This window comes from Adiantum capillus-veneris, chromosome 21 (assembly GCF_014529385.1).
Source record: "Adiantum capillus-veneris isolate H3 chromosome 21, ASM1452938v2, whole genome shotgun sequence".
In the NCBI taxonomy this organism is placed as follows: Eukaryota; Viridiplantae; Streptophyta; class Polypodiopsida; order Polypodiales; family Pteridaceae; genus Adiantum; species Adiantum capillus-veneris.
The window spans coordinates 104215913-104239440 of record NC_140951.1 but is presented as its reverse complement, the minus strand read 5'-3'; the positions used below and the strand labels follow the sequence as shown (position 1 = coordinate 104239440).

General features: G+C 44.2%; 1 protein-coding gene across 9 annotated transcripts in view; it reads left to right on the top strand.

Moving 5' to 3' along the window:
* Positions 1-23528, top strand: part of LOC147431462 (uncharacterized) — a 69462-nt gene that overhangs the window by 19421 nt on the left and 26513 nt on the right. For 5 of the 9 annotated variants that reach the window (XM_086494058.1, XM_086494057.1, XM_086494050.1 and 2 more), the window contains exons 2-5: positions 21374-21730; positions 21834-21867; positions 21939-22020; positions 22141-22242. In XM_086494058.1, coding sequence (XP_086350184.1) covers positions 21949-22020; positions 22141-22242 — 174 coding nt within the window. In that variant the 5' untranslated portion in view covers positions 21374-21730; positions 21834-21867; positions 21939-21948. The remainder of the gene's footprint in view (positions 1-21373; positions 21731-21833; positions 21868-21938; positions 22021-22140; positions 22243-23528) is intronic. The other 4 variants (XM_086494055.1, XM_086494056.1, XM_086494051.1 and 1 more) reach the window with 3 other exon arrangements.

Here is a 23528-nt window from a genome sequence, read left to right as displayed (position 1 = left end):
TTGCGCGTAGGATTGTGCGCCTTGAGCATAGGAAATGCAAACACTGTATACTGGGGGTTTAGTTGTGGTGCGCCTTGCGAGAGGGTAGTTGACTTGGTGCGCATGCTCGACCACCTTGCCAAAACATAATCCTTATAGATATTTGTATTCATAACTTCTTCGACATGACAGATTACATCATTGAAGACATGCATTGGAACCATGAAGATGTTGATTGCAAGTATCAATATTTGTTAGCGGCCTATGACGACAAAGGAAGGCGCCATTTAGATTAGCCTATCAACTTTGGAGTCTTGGCATTGTTTGAACAACCATCTCTCCCATTTACTTGGAGCATTCCATCATTCCAGAAGAGACGTTGCATGGATTGATTTGTTCACATCTTTGGTAGTACATCAAGTCCACACCATTTGCATCTTCTTAGCAATCGATACCCATCAATCCAAAGACATTAGTATCAACACTTTTGGTCCGTCGTTTTTCGATGCAAAGTAAAACATGATCACCTTGTTTGAATTGGTGTGCCTTGCGGTGCTTGTTAGCATGCTTGGTGTAAAGTTCTTGTGAGTGTTTAATGGCAGAATGCACACTTGCAAAAATATCATGAAAGTCAGTAGTGAAATCATCAGCGGAAGGCACAACATTAGAAAGACGTGAAGCAGGAGTAGGAAGTGAGTGACCATATACAATTTCAAAGGGAGATTTACCCGTGGCAGTGTGAGTGGTGTTATTGTATGCAAATTGCAAAATATGTAGGTAGTCATCCCATTTCTTAGGTTGAGAGGAAACATAAGCCTTCAACAAGTCAATAATAGTGCGGTTGGTGACTTTGCACATGGCTCTATGTGCCACGTGGTCATGTTGCATTGATTGCCAGAGCCAATTTTCCAGTTTTGGAACCCTCTTGCATAAATGGTTTGTACACGCGTTTTGACGAATGTTCTCACACTACTGTGGGCATCTGGTATGACGTTCATGTAGTCTTAGGTTAGAGAAATCCAATGAGCCATTCCCCGCGTTGATTGGATTCTCGGGTGGGTAGATGTGCGGTAGTTTCACCAAAAATTGTACTGAAGTCAAGTTTATCAATAAATCTTCTTAATGATTTATTTTGTTAACTTTATCTTCCAGTTTTGCCCTACCTAAGCCTTAAGCAATTCTTAAGCCCCATTCTTGCCTACATAGAGAGCATCCAGCCTAGCGTTTTGGCATCAGTTGCAGCTAGCGCCCATAAGCTCCAACGTTTTGCTTAGATCAGCCCTCGCGTTTTTCAGCAGATCAGATCAGCTTGGCATTTTTGCAACCAGCAGCCCAGCGTTTTGCATTGGCGCCAGATCAGCCATAGCGCTTGCAGATTTCAGCAATCCAGCCAGCGTTTTCAGACTTCAGCCCATCTCCCTCGTAGAATATGGCTTGAATCTAATTTCGTGGACTTTTGGTTGCAGCCTAGTGCTTTGGCAGCCCATTGTGCCTCTCCTCGGCCATTCCCTCGCTGGCATCGAATGTTCCCATTGCTGTCCATCATCGGCATCATCGAGATTTGTGTTTTCAGCCCTTCATGCCTTTCACAGCGGGAGCGCAAACCAGCTCCAGATCTACCCCTTCGTGGCATCCGCAATCCCACATCGAGAAGGATCTAAAGATACATCAAATCAGCTCCGGAGGGGTCCCGTCTTGAGGAATTACCTCGGCGACATTCCCCATTCGAGTTAGTAGAGTGTGCACTTGAGGTATTGCATGTGTGTACATTCCATTTACGCAATCTAAAGAAAATATCGCATTGGCAACAGTGTGGGGGGCCCTTGAGAGGGTTGGTTGGGACCCCATCGGGTGTCATTCTCCTCTTCTCTCTCTCTTTCTCTCCCTGTGCACATCTCTACCGCCCTCTCTCATTCCCTCTCTTTAAGGAAAGGGAAAAGGAACCATCATTCAAGCTAAAAGCAATCGCTTAGTCAAGGAAAGGAAGTAAAAGATTTGTGGAAGTGTAAAACCTAGATCTTCACCATTTCAATTCTGCTGCACCTGACATTGGAGAAGAGCTTTTGGGGCTTTGCTTTTGGGCATCCCTTGTACGTTTATAAGTGTCCAAAGGGCCACTCTTCTAGGAACATATGGACGTAGAATCTCGGAGAGAGTTGGTCCGTCGAGAGTTGTACCTTTGCAAAGCAATAATAAAGAAATACCAAAAGGGGTGCCAATCTTTCTTGGCTCGGAACTCCGCCGTGCCGTGTCGACTCTCCTTCTCTCTCTCTCTCTCTCTCTCTCTCTCTCTCTCTCTCTCTCTCTCTCTCTATTCAAGTTTAGTTCAGTTACTTGCGGTTTCTGTTCGTGTGTTTCTATTAATTTCTCGCTTGGAAGTGTCCAAGCTTGCAACAATGGTATGAGAGCTCAGAATTATTCTTCTTCTATGAAGGATCCGATCCTTTCTGCAACACACATGGTTTTTCGCGGAGTATCTGATGGAGAGAACACCCCTCTGACTTTTGATCTGCGGGGAGATGGAGAAAAGTTGAGTCCCAACGTGGCAACAGGAGAAACCAACAGAGATTTTGGCAAATTTCGAGTTGGGAATATCGACAGAACGGAATACAAACGTTAATTGCAGGTTCACATGTGTATGAAAAGATTCGATTAAGTACTTCAAAGACCCGAAATATGTGAATCACCTAAAGAATTACCCGCTTGCTGAGATTCATGTTAGAGTTCAGGCATCTCTCTGGGTTTATCTAGTCAGTCCTAGTTTCTCCCAGGGACAGGTGTTAGGGAGTGAGCGCTGCTTTGTGGCTGTGGCCCGCCGGCTAGTGTGAGGTTGTTTTCTCATGTCAGTTATGTTTAGCCATGTTTAGCTCGGATTTTGGCTCAATTCAATGGTCAGTTTGGCTCTTGTAGGCACAACGGATTTCCCCCCCGCTTGCCGGGTTTTCCCAGGTGCCATGTGGCCCTCCAATTTTTATCTTTTTTTTGGCCTTCTCCTAGATCGTGGTGGCTGGAGGAGTGGGTTTGTTAGCCAGGGGCAGTCCTATATATAGGCCAGGGGGGGGTCTTCTCTAGAGCATGCAGATCAGCCCCAATTGGGGGGCACTCTCCCTTGGGTGCCCCGGTGGGCAGCTAGATGAGGCCTACGGGGTGCAGGCAGGCCAGCGTTTTTCTCTCTGCTGGCAGCCCTTGCATTTTTGGCAGATCAGGGCAGCTTTTGTTTTTGGTCACCAGCAATGTCCCTTCATCAGGGCGATGGGCAGTAGTGCTTTCCTCCATTCTTCCCTCCTCAAGGGAAGCCCATTCGACGGGCACACAATGCAGAGGCAGAGCACTCTACTCTTGGTGGAGGCCTAGGAGAACAGAGACCTCATGTCCTCTTGAGGGAAGCCATATTTGCAGCTGTGAGGCATGTCCCTCTCTTTCTCCATTTCTCTGTTGTTACCAGGAGGAGGATCAGTCCAGAAGTGATAGCCCATGTGGAGACCGAGCTGGTGGTCTCATGTGCAGGAGCGGTTGGCAGTGTCAGTAGTGGTCGCGTTGTGTGTACCTCAGATCTATCCATTGGGCATGTCAGTTTTATGCTGGAACACCCTTGGTCACTTGTATGAGCATCTTATTATCAACATGGAGAGCCTTTCCTAGATCTCTCTCTCTCTCTCTCTACCATTCTTAGATGTCTTGTCTCTTTCTACTTTAGTGATTTCTCTTCTGCACAGGTGTGCCTTGTTCATGTATGTGGCATTTGTTGGGTTAAAGGCCTAAATAACCCCTTTTTGTACATTTTTATACTTTGTCTAGGTTTATATTGAACCTGGACACATTTTTTAAAGGTCACTTATAATAAAAGTGGGAAAACCCAAAACTCACTTATTGAGTTTTTCCCAAAAACGTGAGCTCTCTCTCTCTCCCTCATCGTTCTGCTAGCGCTTCCTCTCCTGTTGGCTTTCGCCACCCCTCTCTGCACACACACTGCACTTCCTCGCGTGCTCTTTCACTTGCACACACCGCCGCGCGCTCAACAACTGGTATCAGAGCAAGATTTGGGTTTCAGAAGCTTTGTGCAGGTGGTTGGACAGCAGGCGAAAGGCTTCTCTCGCGTCAAATTTTCGCTTTCATCGCGAAGTCCCTTGCTTCCAGTGTCACCTAGGGTGATTAGGGTTTCCAAAACAGCCTAAAACAGGCTGAAATTAGGTCAAAACAAGCAAAAACCAGAAAATTACAGGTCAAAACAGCAAAACGCAGGTGTTCTAAATCGATTCCCGTGAATGCCCCTTGCTTTTCCCACTCAAAACAGGTCCATTTGATGCAAATTGATGCGCCAAAACAGTAAATTTACAGAAAATTCAGAATTGAATTGTTTTTATGTACACAAATTGAGATTTGTGTACGCCTTTTGTGGGTTTATGCAAGTACGCATTGGGGATACTTGTTAATTGCTGAAATTTTCAGCACATTGTATGCAACATGCGGTACATTGTGATCATTGGAAATTTTCAGATTTTGTGTAGACACTTTCTGCTGCATTTTTATCCGTGCAAATGGCCTCTACTTCCTCGTCGTCTGATGCCAAGAGCTTGATGGAAATCAAGCGATTTGACGGTACAGGTTTCGATCTATGGCAGGACAGGATGTAGGGGATTTTGTTCCTCAAGGATTGTGAGGACGCCCTTTTGGCTGTAAAGCCTGAGGATATGCCGGATGAGGATTGGGCCAAGCTCAACAAGAGGGCAAAGGCCTACATCAAAATGGATGTGACCGATGACATTCTGGTGGACATAAAGGGCTTGGACACTACACATGCAATTTGGCATAAGTTGAAGGCCACTTATGAGAATGCCACCCCTGTGAATCAGGTGCATTTGATGCGCAAACTGGTGAACATGATGCTTGACGAAGCTAAGTCGGCTTTTGAGCACTTAAGTGCTTTCACCAGTGTTATGAGTCAGCTACAGGATACTAGGCTTCAACCTTTTGATGACAAGTTGAAAGCCATATTTTTGTTGATGACTTTGCCAGACTCTTGGGAAACGCTTGTGGTTTCTTTGAGTAATAGTCCCAACCTCACATATGATGGAGTGCGAGGCTCCATCTTAAATGAGGAAATTAGACGCAAGTCTAGTGGTGGGAAGGTGGCAGTTTTGCTTACAATGCGAGAGGCAGAAGTCAGAAGCAAAATACAGGTACCAAGACTCAAAACAGGAGCAAAAGCAAGTCTAGGGATAAGGATATGACTTGTTACCAGTGTGGCAGAAAAGGCCATAAGAAGCCAGATTGCAGGTATTTCAAGAAAGAGCAGGAAAGAAAGAAGGAATCACAGGAGAAGAAGAAGACAGAGGATAAGAAAGGGGAAAAATCAGCAGGTATCTCCTCCAAGGATTCGGAGACTGTCAATGTATTCTCTAGTGTGGTTATCACAGAGTTATCCGACAGTGAGGAGATCTTTGTTGCAGCTTCATGCCCCTCAGATTTTGTTGTAGCAAATGCAGAAGACATGCTTATCTCATGTAGAGATGTCATTGATGCATTGCTAAGTGCAAATGATGGCCTTACACAGTCTTGGATAGTAGACTCGGGTGCCTCATTTCATGTGACTCCATCTGTGGAGTGTTATGTTTCTTATCATGCAGGCAAGTATGGCAAGGTTTACCTTGGGGATAACCATGCTTGTGACATTGAAGGAATGGGCACTATGTGCTTGGCATTAAACAATGGCCAAGAGTTTATGCTTAAAGATGTAAGGTATGTACGAGGCATCAAGAAGAGTCTATTGTCTGTTGGCCAGATGGATGCACAGGGTTATACAACCATTTTTGCTGGGGGTTCATGGAAGTTGCTTAAGGGATCAATGCTCATTGTCAAGGGATGCAAGAGTGGTACATTGTACTATTTACATGGCAAAGCTTTGCCTGATAAGTTTTTTGCAGTGGCCGAAGTTGCTTCTCATTTGGAGTTGTGGCACAAAAGACTTGGCCATATGAGCCAGAAGGGACTTGATGTGCTCTCCTCTTTGAAGAGGGTCGATGTAAAGGGCACCAAGTTAGATTTTTGTAATGATTGTTTGTATGGTAAACAAAAGAAGTCTTCTTATTATTCTGGTGTCTCGCGCAAAGCTAATGCTCTTGATTTAATTCACTCGGATGTATGTTCAATGCCTGTTAAGTCTTTTGGTGGTGCATCATACTTTGTTACATTCATTGATGATTGCACTAGGAAAGGTTGGGCATATTTATTAGAGAATAAGAGTGAGACATTTAATGCATTTAAGAGGTTTCATGCTTTTGTGACCACGCAAAAGGATAGTAAGCTTAAATGATTGAGATCTGACAATGGGGAGGAGTACACGTCTGTTGAATTTCAGTGTTATTGCAAAGAATATGGGATTAAAAGGGAGTTGACAGCCCCTTATAATCCATCTTCTAATGGTGTGGCTGAGAGGTATAACCGTACTTTATGTGAGAGAGTGCGTTGCATGTTGTCCACGGCTAATCTCCCTCATGGGTTTTGGGGAGAGGCTTTGAAAACTGCAATTCATGTATGCAATCGCTCTCCTAACAGTACGCTGAAAAATGACATTCCAGAGGAGGTTTGGTCTGGCAAACTTGCCTCTTATGATCATTTGAGAGTGTTTGGCTACGAGGCTTTTGTCCATGTTCGTAATGACTTGAGGACAAAGCTAGATGCCAAGTCCATCCAAGGACTCTTCCTAGGTTATGGGGAAGAAGGTGAAATGGGCTACAGGATATGGTTGCCTCAATTTAAGAGGGTTGTACGTAGCCGAGATGAAGTGTTCAATGAGGCTAAATTTATGAAAATATGCAAAATCTTATGAAATTGACAAGAAATCGGTCAAATTTCATCCTCTCTTGCCACCTATTGATGTTGAAAAAGAGCCTCAGGATGCATTACCGCAAGTTGAAATTGATAATCAGCCAGTTAACCTTGAGCCAGAAGAGGTAGGACATGATTTAGATGCTCCAAATGAGGATGGACAGCCACCTGTCATGGCTGAAAATGATTTTTAGCAGCATGAGCATGCTGAAAATGAGTTGCCTCCTGATGTAGAACCTGTGCCTGAGAATGTAGATCATTGGGTACGCAGGTCTACTCGTGTCAGAAGGTTGATACAGCGCTTTGACCCCTCTTTGCATCATGTTATGTTGACAGATGAGGGTGAGCCTCTTACATATAAAGAGGCAAAATCATGTAAGTTAAGGAGTAAGTGGGAGCTTGCGATGCAAGAGGAAATCAAATCTTTGCATGCAAATAATACTTGGGATCTTGTGCCATTGCCTAAAGGAAGAAAGGCTCTTCCTAACAAATGGGTTTACAAGGTCAAATGTGTTGATGAAAAGCCTAAGTATAAAGCAAGGTTAGTTGCCAAAAGGTATGCACAGAAAGAGGGGATTGACTTTCAAGAGATCTTTTCTCCTGTTGTAAAGCTTACGACATTGCGTGTCCTTTTTGCTCTCGCTGCAGTGCTTGACTTAGAATTGAATCAAATGGATGTAAAAACAACTTTTCTTCATGGTGACATTGATGAAGATATCTACATGAAGCAACCTGAGGGTTTTGTAGTTCCTGATAGAAAGGAACTTGTATGCAAACTAAGAAGGGCATTGTATGGTTTGAGGCAGTCATCACGTCAATGGTACAAAAAGTTTGATACTTTTATGCTGTCTCAAGGCTTTAAACGCAACCATTCAGACCATTGTTTGTATACAAAGAAGGATAATGATGGAAGTCCTATAATCCTTGTGCTATATGTAGATGATATATGATTGCTGGGAAGCATAAGTCTACCATTGATGCTCTTAAACGTCAGCTGAATTCAGCTTTTGCAATGAAGGATTTAGGTGATGCTGAGCACATCTTGGGCATGAGAATCAAGAGGGATAGAAAGCTGAAATTGCTCTTCTTATCTCAAGAAAAGTACATTGCTAAAGTACTTGACAGGTTTAACATGGCTGAAGCTAAGTCACTTGGAGTACCTTTATCTCCACACACAAAACTTAGCAAAGCCGATTGCCCAAAGGATGACGTGGCAATGAATGCTATGAAGGGAATCCCTTATGCATCAGCTTGTGGTTCTCTTATGTATGCTATGGTTGCCACTTGTTTTGACATTGCCCATGCGGTGCGGTGGGAGTTGTTAGTAGATACATGTCCAATCCCGGCAAAGCACATTGGGAAGCTGTGAAATGCATTCTGAGATACTTGTCAGGTACACAATCTAGGTGTATATGCTATGGCAATAGTGACCTGAAGTTGCAGGGCTATTGTGATGCAGATATGGCAAGTGACTTGGATACCAGGAAGTCCACTAGTGGCTATGTGTTTGCTATTGCTGGTGGTGCTGTCTCTTGGTGTTCACGACTGCAAAAAATTGTGGCATTGAGTACTACTGAGGCTGAATATATTTCAGCCACTGAGGCTTCTAAAGAGGCCATATGGTTGGCAGACTTGTCAAAGAGCTTGGTATGCCTGCTAGTAACTCCTGTCTTGGGATGTGATAGCCAAAGTGCTGTCTATTTGGCCAAGAATGCCATGTTTCATGCACGGACAAAGCACATTGATGTGCGATACCACTTCATACGACAGGTATTGGAGAATGGTCTAGTCACCTTGACTAAGATTCACACACAGGATAACCCTACAGATGTTCTCACGAAGAGTCTTGCTAAGGCTCAACATGAGCATTGCATATAGCTGGTGGGAGTTGGTTAACTTAAAGGCGTCATTTATGCCTTTAAGTGGGAGGTTGTTGGGTTAAAGGCCTAAATAACCCCTTTTTGTACATTTTTATACTGACACATTTTTTAAAGGTCACTTAAAATAAAAGTGGGAAAACCAAAACTCACTTATTGAGTTTTCCCCAAAAACGTGAGCTCTCTCTCTCTCTCTCCCTCATCGTTCTGCTAGCGCTTCCTCTCCTGTTGGCTTTCGCCACCCCTCTCTGCACACACACTGCACTTCCTCGCGTGCTCTTTCACTTGCACACACCGCCGCGCGCTCAACAGCATTGCAGGTGTTCTAGATCGGAGTTGAGGTGTCCACCAGATCACGAGCGGGTTCTTGTCCTCATTGCATCTCTCGCTGCCACCTTTGACAATTCACTCTAGATGGCGAGAGGCCATTGATTCTCCTCTCAAGATGGTAATGAAACGGAAAGCAAAGCTGAGTGCAGGAAAGCGGAAATTGTATTCGTAGAAAGAGGTTGACAAAGCTTTTGAAAAGAGGATGAACCAATTAATAAAAGGCTTAAAGGTTTAAAGGACTCTAGTCCTAGTGAGGATGAGAAAAAGCAGAAGAAGAGAAAAAGCAAGAAAAATAGATTTTTGAAAAAGTCTAGAAGGCTTAGGGAGCCATCTAGCAGTTCAGAGGAGGAGATCTCATCCTCTCTTGACAATTCAGACAGTGAACAGAAGGACAAGAAGATTAAGAAGTTCAAGGATGGGGGTCAAGGAGTCAAGTTTGACACGTTTTCAAGCTACGAGGACACCCATTGAGTCCTTGATTTCATACAGCAGTTTGACGCCACCTCTCGAGAGGTCGTTTCTCGGAACACTCCAAGGTGGAAAGGGCGGCATCTTACTCGAAAAGAAATACACAGACATGGTGGTATACTCTGTTGTTGTGCATAGAAGCACCTAAGAGGTGGGTAAAATTCAAGAGAGTTTTCACTTCTGCCTGGGTAACGGAAGAATATGAAGAAGATGTCATCACGGCTTGGCATCGTCTGAGAATGACTAAGAAAGGTACTTTGGATGACTACTACCAAAGGTTTTGGAATACTTATCTGCTAGTGTCCTCCTTTTTAAGGGTCACTTTGAAGGACCAGATTGAGCGGTTTTTTTGTGCTTTGCCGAATAGATTCGACGTTATCGTTTGCAACAAAAGTCTGACTCTATTCAAAGACTTATGGGACATGCCCAACAAGGTTTTAGTATGCATGCCGGCTCATTGACGTATCTGATGGACAAGCTAGTGTCCACATCAACAGGGCAAGAGTCTTCCAGCGAAGAGAAAGATCCAAAGGAATTGGATGAAAGTTCATCAGATGATTTCAAAGAAGTAAGGGAATCAGATGATAGTGCATCCAAGGGTTCCAAGGAAGCAAGGGCATCAGCTGATGGTTCATCAAAGAATTTCGATTGAGGTACCACTGGATAGGGGAGGCTAACGGGGCTACCAACATGTCACAGGACACAAGAACAGAACAGAAAAGTAAGGTAGGTCCACGAGATAATTTGGTCAAGGGTACTTTTTTGGCTCTTGATGCAAAATGGATGGGCAGGAGAACGTCGCAAATCCTCTTCAGGTTGGAGGTGTGCCTTGAAGCTTTAGAATTATTAGTGTTGTCTATGCCAAAAGTTATCAATGAATCCGTAGGTTGAATCTAGTGCGGTGCAGACTGCACATGAGGGGAGCCAGTCCATTTCTTCGTCACAGATTGCCTCGATTGAATAAAGTCACCAATTTCTCCTTGAGATTTTAGGGATACTGACAGGTGTAACGAGAACGGGCACCACGTGCCAACGGAAAAGAAAAGATTGAACAACTTTAAGCACTTCAAATAACATTGAACCGAAAGAGATGCACGACACACGAGACGGGGAGTGGCGGAGTTCCACCCCAAGAGAGCATTGGCCCGAAACCTTGGCGTCCCTTTTGGTATTTCTTTATATTGCGTGAACTCAGTACAATGCAAGTACTCCATCCTCTGCACCTCTACGCGGGAGCGTGCTAGAGAATGAGCCCTTGGCCATGAAAAGCAGTTACATGAAAAGCTTAATCTAAAAGCATCTGGCCTCCAAAAAGTAGTCCAATGCAATTTGTGGAATTTCGTATTGCTTTGCCACGTCAGGCTTCAGCACATGCTAGCGCAATCCGCGAAAGTTCGTACAGCCTGCCACGTCATCAACGTAAAACGCCCATACAACTGCCACATCATCAACAATTTTGCAAGAGATTTGGACTGCGTGTGTGTGGATTTTGCTTTATTTATCTCTGTAGGTCTCTTGGGCCCCATCGGATGGGGCCCCATAAGTTGGTGGGAACTCCTTCTTAAAAATAGGCCACTCGGCAAGACTTTGCAAGTTGGTGAAACTTCTGCTTCTTTTGCTTCTTCTACTGCTTCTAGGGTTTAGGCCTCTCGGTTGGGATGTGCAGGTTGGCTCTGTTTTCAGTGGCTTGACACGTAGGTAGCTTGTGACAGGCTTATAGTATTTTATGGAATGACTTTATGAAAATATATACATTGAATTGGAAATTTCCTTGATTGAACTAGGCATGTGCTCTTTCATGTGTGTATTGTTAGATACATGTAGAGAAAGATGAAATTTTTGCATTGTTTTGTCTGATGAATGATTTGAACTTAGTGCATCTAGACATCTGTTAGAGATTAGCGAGACCTTGATGTGATGGAATGTGAAATGATTGAGATTCTAGTGCATCAAAATTTCTATTGGGATGAGATGATTGGATATTGTTGTGAGTGCATCAAAAGTTCCGAAAGAATGAGATGGCTGCATAGGGATCTAGGTGCATCAAGAGTTTTGGACGGGATGAGTTGGCTGGATTGAATGATTTAAACACTTTGTTCAGTGTGAACTAAGTGTGCGATTTTGTGGACTGCATGCTATGTGAATGTACTGTCTTGTGGTGATAGTCATATGCATGGTTAGCTCGAAATGTGAAAAGAAAGGATATGATTCTAATAGTAACAAGATTTAGTATATCAAGACATCCGTGAAAAGATCAACACGGTCTGGATGTGATTGCTAAATAGGTTATAATGATGATGATTTGTATATGAGACCCTTGACAAAAAATGTGATTAGTCAGTGACTGATGCCTTTATAAAAGTGTTGGATTTGTGGAGTCTAGTGCATGGGTACATACAGTGAGTGTCTAGTGAAGAATTTTTTTGTCCTTTGGTTGTTTTGCATGTGTAATCGAGGACGATTACATTTCTTTCAAGAGGGGGGAATGTCACAAAGGGATGATGTAGCGTGCCCAACCGGGAAGAACTAGTCGAGAGGACAAGAGGAACTGAACGCAGAAAGTGTGGCCGAGAGGACCATAGGGTTAGAGTTTTTAACTCTTAACTCCTACCAACTTGAAGATTATGAGCGAGGGGCCTAAACCCTAATAATGCAAAGCGTATGGACTAGCTGAAAATCCCATGATTTGCGTTGACATGTAGACGTGGCACTACTATACAGATTTTCGTAAATTACGTTGGTAGTTTCTGCACATGCTTTTTGAGAGGAGAAGCTTTTGAGCTCAAGCGCTTTTGGATAAGAGCTTTTGGGGCTTTGCTTTTGAGTTATCACTTGTATGTTTATAAGTGCCTAGAGGGCCACTCTTGTGGGAGCATCTGGACATAGAATCTCGGAGAGAGTTGGACCTTCGGGAGTTGTACCTTTGTGAAGCAATAATAAAGAAATTTCGAAAGGGGTGCAAGTCTTCTGGACCAGTGGGTCTTGGCTTGGAACTACGCCGTGCTGTGTCTCTCTCTCTCTCTCTCTCTCTATTCAAGTAGTTTTTGTTCGTGTGTTGCTATTGATTTGTTGCTTGGAGTGTCCAAGCCTGTCACATGCACCATTGAGGAAGAGAATCATGGATGAAGCACATGCTTCGCCAATTCTCCCTATGACCTTAACATTGAAACGGTATTTCTTTTGGCCAAGCCTAAAAGCAGACATCAATTAGTATGTCAAGGAATGCTTAGTTTGACAAAAAGTAAAGTATGATCGGCATAAGACGCCTGGGTTACTCCAACCTATCAACCTGAGGAGAGTATTGCCATGGATTTTATTTTGGATCTTCCTAAGACTCAGGACGGAAATGATGCAATATGGACCATTGTGGACTGATTTAGCAAACAAGCTCACTTTATTTGAGTCAAGAAAACAATCAAAGCAGATCATATAGCTAGGGTTTTTCTAGCTCAGATTTGCAAGCATCACGGGATGCGCAAGTCTATTGTGAGTGATCGAGATCCTCGCATGATAGGAAATTTTTGACCTGTCTTGTTTGATAACCATGGTACGAAGTTGATTTTTTATTCTGTGTATGATCCCCAAACAGATGCGCAGAGTGAAATCGCCAATCCAATGTTGGATATGTTGAAATCCTTTGTGTTGGACAAACAATCTGATTGGAAAAAGTATCTGCCTCTTGTCAAGTTTGCATTTGCGTATAACAATATTGTACGTTCGTCTACGGGGAAAGCTCCTTTTGAGATTCTTTATGGTAACCCTTTGCTTCGACCGATCCTTTTAACTAAGGATAAGATATTTGTAGCAGAGTTTGTCAGAGATATGGACACTGCCTATGGCCAAGTTAAGAGAGCAATATTACGCTCTTAGAAAAAACATAAGAAAGCTATGGACAAGCACAAAAGGAATTTAGATATGACAATCGGCCAAGTGGTCTTACTCAAGTTTGAGGTGAGATTAAAGAACTAAGCGACTCATAAGGGGAAGGTGGTAAAACTTTCCAACCGTTACTATAGGACATTTAAGATAATTGACCAATTGAACGATATGACATTCCAATTTGAGCTACTGCCTAGTCGGAGGATCCATAATGCTTTCGATGTTAGTTTACTCCGACCATATGTTGGACCGTCAACAAGGGGTTCCTCAACCTATGAGGAACCCCTTGAGGTTGAGGAAACAGAAGAGATATTCTAACCGAGCAGATCATTTATCATCAATAGAGGAAACTAAAGTTTGGAAAGATTACACGGAAGTATTTGGTAAAGTTTAAGAACTATTCTACTTTGGATGCTCAATGGATGACTCAGCAGGAATCAGCACCTTGTCCCGAGGTACTCGAAGGATATGTATAAGCACTACAATTAAGGACAATTGTTTAGAACCTAGAGGGATGTTGCTAAATTGGCTATTTTCTTATTTTGTGAGTGATTTCTATTTAATGAAATTAGGATATTTAAATGTGTGTACTTGAATTGCTAAGTTAGGAACTGTAGATCTACAAGAACTGATAAAAGCCATAAGGAGCGATATATCTCTGATGTGTCATATGGTGGGTGACATTAAGCACCGCGAAGGAGTTGTTCCGTAAGTTCGGTGGGAGAGACGGGGTAACACATATTCTTGATGCGTCAACTGATCATTGCGTTCGTTTGGCCAGTCTCTCTCTCTCTCTCTCTCTCTCTCTCTCTCTCTCTCTCTCTCTCTGTGGAAAGGTGGTCCATGCCAATCTCTTTGTCAAAGCCAGAATCTTCCACGTGGCGCATTCATTTTCTCTCTCTAAAACTGAATTTCTGATTTTCTCTCTTAGACCTATGATTCTCTCTCTCTCTCTCTCTCTCTCTCTCTCTCTCTCTCTCTCTCTCTCTCTCTCTCTCTCTCTCTCTCAGTGGACATAATCTTCTCTGTCTAAAAGCAAAGTTCTCTCTCCTAAGTTGAAATAGTAAAAATTAAAGTCGAGCTCTTAAAGAAAATGTGCAAAAATTAAAAGTTGGGCCCACCCCCCCTTCTCAGACACATAGAGATCACTTTGTAGATTGACGCATCAATGCTTGAGCACCTCTCTCAGATTTCAGCCCTCTGATCCTTGTACGAGAAGAGTTCAATAAATAAAGAAATACCTGAACGGGGGCACTGTCAGTGGTGTTTCAAGGCCTCCAACTGTGTACAAGGGCACCCTGCTCCAACATATCCTTTCTCTCTCCCTTCACTCTCTGTTTCAATACAGTCATTCAAGTTGTTTTGTAGTGGTAAAGTGTCGAAGAGTTTTGTAGATTCTAGTCCTACTATTTGCGTGGGCCTTCAATAGGCACCCCTACCCTCCCTTCTTGACACACAGAGATCCCTTTGAAAATTGATGCGTGACTGCTTGAGCACCAACTCTGGGATTTCAGCCCTCTGATGCTTGTACAAGAAGAGTTCAAGAAATAACGAAATACCTTAACGGGGGTGCTGATAGTGGCGTTTCAGGGCCTACCAACTGTGTACAAGGGGCTAGGGCACCCCGCTCCAACATCATCTCTCTCTCCCGCTTCACACTCTGTTTCAATTCAGTTATTCAAGTTTTTTTGAAGTGGTGAAGTGTTGAAGAGTTTTGCAGATTCTATTTGCTTTGTGTTTCTGTCCATGGAAGTGATTAAAGACAATCATGATATGCAACCAGTAGTGCTCAATAAGGCAAATAAAGCAGCACGCAATATGTTTGGTGGAGCATGCAAGCTTTGGCATTTTGTTTGTGCAGTCTCTCTCTCTCTCTCTCGTAACCTCCTCGTCACAGCCCCTCGCGCTGCAACTACCCCACCCCTCGTGCTGCCCCCCCCCCCCCCCCCCCCAAGCCCCGCTCCTCTGCTGCCTCTTGCGCAGCCCGTCCCCCCCTCTCTTTTCTCCCTGCAGCACCCCCCTCCCCCCTCTCCCACCCGCAGGTACAGCAGTAACAATAGTCCACCAGGTCTTCAAAATTTTGCAGAAAATCAGATTTTCAGAATTTGGCAGTTTTTCGGACAGTTGCAGAATTTTTAGGGAATTTACAGGCAATTACAGGATTCGAAAATTGCAGAAATTGCACATTTTTAAAAATTGCAGAATTGGCAAAAAACTGAAGAAATTGCATAAAGCGGATTTTTTGTCGTTTTGGTCATGTTTTACAGAAATTGCAGGAAACGCACGCCATGTATGGTTAGTGTGGAACATGTATGCATGATGTGGAAGCACTTGTGCGTGTAGGTCAATTTTTTCTCGTTTTTGACACCGATCAAACATGTGATAAGGCCGACCCCTTAGAAGATGCAGTTCAAAAGTGCAAAGAAGAAATGGCCGAAATCATTAACAAGATCAACCGCCACCTATTAGGGACAATAAAAATGCTCGAGCATCGCGTTTTGGCCCAAGAAAGCAAGATCATGGCAATGGGAGATCGGATGACGGCCCAAGACAAAGAGATTGCTTCACTCAAGAAGGAGCTCGCTGAGGCACGATCACGAAACACACTTGAAGAGGGAGAATTGCAACCCTCTGTGATAGAAGAACTAAACAAAATCAAAGAGGAAGTGCGAGCCATCAAAGAGGGGAAGAGCAGCATAAAGAAATGACGACTTCTTGGGTGGACGTTATTACAAAGACTCAACAGAAAGCAGATGAGGTTGAGAAATGGATTGAGGTTGCCAAGAAAGGGAAAAGCAAGGAAACAACATCCATACCCACCATTATCAACTTGACATTAGGAGATGAGCAAAGAAGACGTGTACGTTCTTTACATGTGAGAATTTGCGGCCTTAAAGACAAAGATAATGTAGATGAAGAGGTAAAAGAACTCATGGCTTTGATGGGGTTCATGAGCCGATGCACTCAAGAGCTTGGAGAGTGGGTAACAAGAAAAATGGGAGCAAGGGGGAAACCTCGAAAGAAAGGTTACTCATCCTTCGTTTTCCCTCCATGGAAGCGAAGGACTTTTTGAAGAAGAGACCAGCTCTTAAGAAGACGAGCATCTTTCTCGGGGATAACCTTACCCTCTCACAGGTCGCCCATATGCAGGAAGTAATGCCAGAGATTAGAGCGGCAAGGGAAAAAGGTAAGATTGCTTTTTACCGAGATGGAAGAGTGGTGATATTGGAGCCACACTCCACATGACAGTGTGAGGCCTATGGGACCACACTCAAAGTTGCTACCTGGAATTGTAATGGATTTATGCGTCTTGATGTGGGTGCTTTTGAGGAGAGTTTTACCAGGAGAGATATCATCTTCTACTCTGAGACACATCAGGCCCCTGGGTAGTCTATGCCTCACATTAGTGGATACAGATGGGAGACAGTTTGTAGACAGGAGACACGATCAGAGCACAGAGGCGGGGCTCAGGAGGAGTGACAATGTTATTCAGGGAGGAGTTGTCACAAGGCGGACACCACGTGCCAATAGAAAAGAACAGACTGAACAGACTTTTAGCACTTCAATAACAACTGAACTGAAAGAGAGAGATGACACGCGACACGGAGTGGCGGAATTCCACCCCAGAGAGTATTGGCCCCAAACCTTGGCGCCCCTTTCGGTATTTCTTTATATTGCATCATCAAAGTACAAGCCGGTACTCCAGATTCTGCACCTTCTCCAGGAAGCATGCCAGAGAATGAGCCCTAGCCTCATATTTAAAGGCCCTTGGCCTAAAAAGCAGTTTACATGAAAAGCTTTGAAACTCAAAAGCTTCTGGTCCAAAAAGTAGTTTACATGAAAAACTTTCATTCAAACTCAAAAGCTTCTGGTCCAAAAAGCAATGCCAAAAGCTGCCAGCGCAATTTACGGAAATCCGTACAGCTTGTCACGTCATCATGTCAGTGCAATTGTCGGAATTTGTCTGCTGCCTTAGGGTTAGGGTTAGGGTTTTTGGCAGAAATTAGGGTTGCAGGTTTTAGGGTTAGGGTTTTCAGGATTAGGGTTTGCAGCAATTAGGGTTTCTTGCAGAAATTAGGGTTTTCAGGTTTTAGGGTTAGGGTTTCCAGAATTAGGGTTTCAGCAGTTAGGGTTTTCAGAATTAGGGTTTCTGGCAGAAATTAGGGTTAGGGTTTTCTGCACTCGGGCAACCACGTCCTCACTCTGTGACACTTCTTCTACTGCTTGTTCTTCTTAGGGTTTAGGCCCCTCGGCCGGTAGCTCTGTTCTTCAGTAGGTCGACACGTCAGCAGTTTGTTACAGGAGTTGCAGCCATTGATACATATAGCTCGTAGGGATAAACAAGCTAGGTACACGTGGATGAGATTGAGAGCAAAGACTGGCAGATATCTTTATATTGCCATTTGCTACTTTCCCCCGAGTATGTCAATATATGCACCACCCACAGGACAGTCCCCCTTTTGTATTTTGGATGATGACATATGGGAATTCTCTAGAGATGGTGACATTATCATTCTGGGGGACTTCAATGCTAGGATTGCCCATCATCAGATGGTATTTTATGATACTTCAGAGGAGATGTTGAGAGAGTTGGTTGTTGCGGACCTATCCAGGATATCACAGGATGGGGAATATACCGAGTATGGACGACACTTGATAGACATGGGGACTGCACATGGATTGGCCATCTTGAATGGCCTATAGAGATTTTCCGTTGCGGGAGGCTTCACATGCTTTCCACACAGACATGGAGCCAGCACGGTAGATTATGTCATGGCACAACCGAGCCTCATCTCTAGTATCCAAGATCTCATAGTTGGGCCCAGACCTGTGGGGGTGGCAGTGGATCATGCTATTGTGTCGCTGACCATCTCTTTTCAGTTTAGTGTAGCACACATTCCACGAGTAGCAGCCCCTACTTGCTACACCTTCACGCGGGAGACGGATTCTGTATACATAGACGGGATTATCAGACGCCTATCCATTGAGTAGCCAGGGCGACCTTTGGAGGAGCTTACTACTGTGCTAACACAGACATTACATGATGCAGCAGTAGAGGCATACCCACACACACAGCCTGAGCATACCCACACACACAGCCTGAGCAGAGACGTCGCTTTGGGAGCATGCCTCAGAACAGCTGGTATGATGAGGAATCCGTCAGACTAGAGCTAGACTTTAGAGGGAAGCGCTTTTGGGAGACATCACACACAGACAATCACAAATTGACTTTCGACACCTAGTGCGGCGGAAGAAGAGGGCATTTTTGGCTCCATTAGAGCAGGATCTATACCAGCTATTCTTGAGTGAGGACTCGCGTGAGGCATGGCGGCTCTTTCATGAGCAGTCCCGCCCCCCCCCCCCCCCCCCCCCCCCCCCCCCCCGCCATTACCTCTACAGAGACCTGGGGTGAGTACGCATCATCTTTGTACACAGTTTACAGACAGCACCCCCTTCCCTACCCCCTCGATCCATGCCCACACACACGTGTTTTTTTCACCGTTGAGATGGTGAAGAAGGCCATTGACAGGATGAGGACTGGGAGAGCATATGATCATGATGGCTTAGTGGCTGAGCATTTCATTCATGCCAGAGAACTACCAGCAGAGATTCTAGCAGTTATGTTTAACCGTGCCATGTGTGAGGGCTTGCCTGATACTTGGAGCCTATCTACGATTGTACCTATCTTCAAGTCAGGAGACCCTATGGAGCCTGGAAATTATCGCACTATCATGATTGGACACACATTGGCAAGGTTGTACACATCCATTCTTGAGCAGCAGCTGAGTAGATGGGCAGAGAGGGAGGGAATGCGTGCTGTTGGGCAGGCAGGGTTCAGGAGAGGTTTTTCTACTCTTGACCATATCTTGACACTCAAGGCCATCATCGAGGAGGGCAGATCCCATGGGAGACGGATCTATTGTAGCTTTGTGGACTTTCGCAAAGCATATGACAGAGTACCCAATGCTAGATTGATGGGCAAATTACAGGAGATGGGAGTACCCACAGAGCTCATTTGGGGGATCATGGCAGTGTACAGATCAATAGTAGGGCATGTACGCACCTCAGAGGGTCTATCTACACCGGTTCACTCCACTATTGGGGTGAAGCAGGGCTGCCTGCTCTCTCCTACTCTATTTGGTATGTATGTGGATGAGGTTTCAGACTAAATTGAGAGAGATGGTGATAGAGGTGCACCGCTGGCAGGGACATGGATTCCACTATTGTAATATGTTGATGATATTGTGTTGATCTCCGGAGGGGATGCAATGTCACTTGGATGCTTTGCATAGGTTTGCCCATGAGAGTGGCTTGTCTGTTAACCTTGGTAAAACCAAGGTCATGGTATTTAATACGACCCCACAATGGATCAGGAGGTCAGCGCCCGCATTCACATATGGCCAGGAGACAGTGGAATATACAGATGCTTACACTTACCTTGGGATGGTTTTTAGTGGACCAACATTTTCTTTGAGGAGAGCAGCAAAGACTAGATTGACCAGAGCCCATTCGGCATTGGGGAGACTGGAGAGGATGTGTTCATAGGTTCAGTTTCAGGAACCTCGGATGAAGCTGTGACTCTTTGACACTTTGGTGGCTTCTGCATTGCTCTATGGAGCTGAGATATGGGGGCCTTCACTGGATCATCACGGGAGAACATGTCGCATTGATGGATGGGGGGACATGGAGAAGCCTTTGGTCTCCATGATCTCGCGGCTCATTAGAGCCAAGGCTTCAGTACCACGTGCCATTATCCGAGCAGAGCTAACTGTCCCCCCACTAGTAGTTGAGGCGCTCACCAGATCTGTTTCCTTCATACACCGCTTGTGGGAACTTCCTTGAGACAGATACGTCCACCTTGCACTCAAGTCCTCTCGACAATTAGCCAGGCAGGGAGACACAACATGTTGGTATGGGGAGATGACGTCATGGTTCCAGGCACGTTGGTTCAGTATAGACAGATTGCCCCCCTTCCAGTACTCACTAGATGCACCTTCTCTGACTCTCACATAGTCCGAGACCACGAGGCTCATCTGCCAGGACTTGACTCAGCTAGACACCAAAAGGACATAGGTACAGCCAGCACAGGAGCTGGGCATGAAGATGGCTTTCTACAGAGAGCATCTTCTCCAGCTTACGGCGGACGGTTTTGTGACGAGGCCCAGATACATGGACACCCACTTGTCTTATGGGATACGGTGTGCTATTGGCCAGATACGCACATCTCCACACTAGCTGCGGATCGAGATTGGGAGATATAGCGGAGTGCCAGCAGAGGCCAGGACATGCACCTTGTGTGACATGGAGCCTGAGACAGAGTTATCTCCAAAGTCATGAGGTACGAGGATCAGAGATGTCTGGGTTTGATTTTGCTCGAGCTGCGCAGCCATAGAGAGAGCCTGATGAGAGGAGAGGCTAGCCAGTCTCAGAGACACATCACAGACTTCTTTAGAGCTGACAGTGGACACCCAGAGGAGCTACTACCACAGCAGGTCTTGTTGCCTCACACCAGAGGCACACTGATCGATCGAGCGACTGAGCTGGGGAGATCGAGACGCCCACGACTGCGGAGGACTACACAGCATCGACGGAGGCTATATCAGAGGATTCGGATCACTTTGGCCCGACATGCACGACACCCGGTCAGACTACTGTCCATGGAGGAGATTGATGAGATCCGCCAGCGACCGATGCTGGATCTCTAGCTACCCCAGCTAGCTGTTTAGTTCACGCCTACCAGTTCAGGATCCCATAATACTTTTATTTTATGATTTTATCATTTTGTCATTCCATTTGTTACTCTGACTTTGTATCAGATTCACCACATTGTAATGCTCTGGTCTCATAGGTCATTTTGGCCTTTTGAAGACGTTAATATAACATTTCGTTTCATTTCATTTCTCTCTCTAACTCTCCCCACTTGTACTCTATTATTGACATGGTTGTTTTTCATCAAAACCAGTCCAACAGCTTGCTAATTCTCTGACTTTATGTTTTTGTTTTCTTTCCAGAAATTGTCTTCGGGTAAGATCATGTAGAGGTTTCTCATCTGCCTTTGCAATCACAGACTTTGTCATCACCATAAAAGAGAAGAATTTGGCCAGTCAAGAAGCATCATTGTGAAGACTTTGTTCAAACTGCTGGTGTAGCACTGTCTTGGGCGATGTGTTCACAAAGATTGTGCTCTCTTGCTTGGAAGACAATGGCAAGTATATGGAAGAGAACGTGGGTAGAGAGGAGCAAAGAGTGTGGACCATCGTCATCGATGATGACTTTTTTGCAATGCTTTTATCGCTTGGATTGATGTAGAAGTTTGGTATTGTGTTGCCTGTGGTATTGTGTAGAATTCTCCTTTGAGTAAAGAAAAGGTTTGTGGGAGGGGTCGATACAATACATAATGAACTTAATGTTACATCATTATTGATGTTTGAATGATCACCATAATTATTTTATGTTGTGTTTCCTTTTCAGGTAAATTTGGTGGATTCATAAAGGGACTTGTATGGTGGGTAAATGCAGCTCAAGATTGGATTTCGCATTATATCTAGTTAACAGTGATTCCTGTCCTTGTTGCAGGTTTTGAGCTATGAAGGAGATTATATCTATCCAAGTTGGAGGCTATGCCAACTTTGTCGGCTCACATTTTTGGAATCTTCAGGTATGCCTTCAAAGTTAGCATGGATCACCTTTGAATGAAACTATACTTCAAAGTTACATGTGGGCCACCTTCTAGCGACAGTATATTCACTTATGTTATTTGCTTGCTTGATGCTAACAGGATGAGTTGCTGGGATTGCAAAATGATGATGAAAGAAATTCATGTTTCTCAAATTGTGGTGTCAATTTTGATGTACTCTACAGAACTGGTGAAACTAGGCAGGTTGGACCATCCATTACAGCCGTTTTAATTCAGAAAGAGAGTCTGTTTTTAGCTGTTAATTTCGTTTTTCACATGCTAAATCAGCAACTATTGAGACACTTAGTACAAATCTATCTCCAAGCTGAAGAAACCAATGTGCACTGAGAGTAGGTTGTGGTGTGATATGCATGTTATTCCTACTTGATATGGATTTGTCTACATTCTTTTGCTTGTGAGATCGAGTGTGAGGTGTAGGGTTCAATCCCTTCTCAATGCTCGTGGAACCTTAGGAAGCTTTGGAAAAAAAGACTGCCAATGTTATGACGAAATGTTCAGTTCAACTCAGGGCAGGTTACCTGATGCTGGAACAGTCAGAAAAATATTTTATAGATCGATGACGTGACTTTGGGGTGTTGTATGTTATTTTGATACGTTAACAAAACATCAACTCTTTTAATATGAAAAAAAAGCAGCTCCACATAGATGCAAGTATGTTGATCCCAAATCAAGTGATAACTTTTTTATTGTCATTATTCAAGTTGACTCGTTCAAACATATACCGAGGGTCATAAAAAGAGCCACTCTTCATTATTTAATGGAAAGGGTTTCCAAAAAAGCCCAAAATAGACAGGCTCCATGTAAACAAGAACTTTCCTCAAAATCAGAACAATGTTTGGCCAGCCCAGTTTTGAAAAAACCACAGTCGCCTCGATTAAAACACAGTAATCTGATATTTTACAAATCTGCAAATAGATTCACATCAATAAAATTTCAATCCAGCCGCCTTCGACTATACTTACAGTGTCTCTGAATAATATTTCTGCAAGAGAATTCTTTCAGCTTTGCTTGAACCTGAAAAACAAAAGGGAAAAAGGGATACCAAGCCACATCAGGATCCAATTGAACTTGCTGATCTAGAGGGGGGATTTACTTGTTTGAAAGCATTCTGGGAAAGGTATTTGATGATTAACATGAAGCAATTACAATATCTTAGTATGCTCCTCACCAAAGAGGACCATGATCAAATATCTGGATTTCCTAAATTCACCCCTATTCAATATTTACACACAAAAGTTCATATCGCCTTGCCTTCAATAGATAACATTGATCCAGACGGGGAATACAAAATGGGAAAAGGTAAAATCTAAGAGTTGAGGGTGCCCGTTAGTCAAGAGTGCCAGCAGGTGCCATCCAACACTTACACATGCCAGAGTATATGGTTTGCTTGAAGGACTGCTTGAAGGTAAAACCTGGCAGGTGGGGGTGCCCGTAAGTCAAGAGTGTCAGCAGGTGCCATCCAACACTTT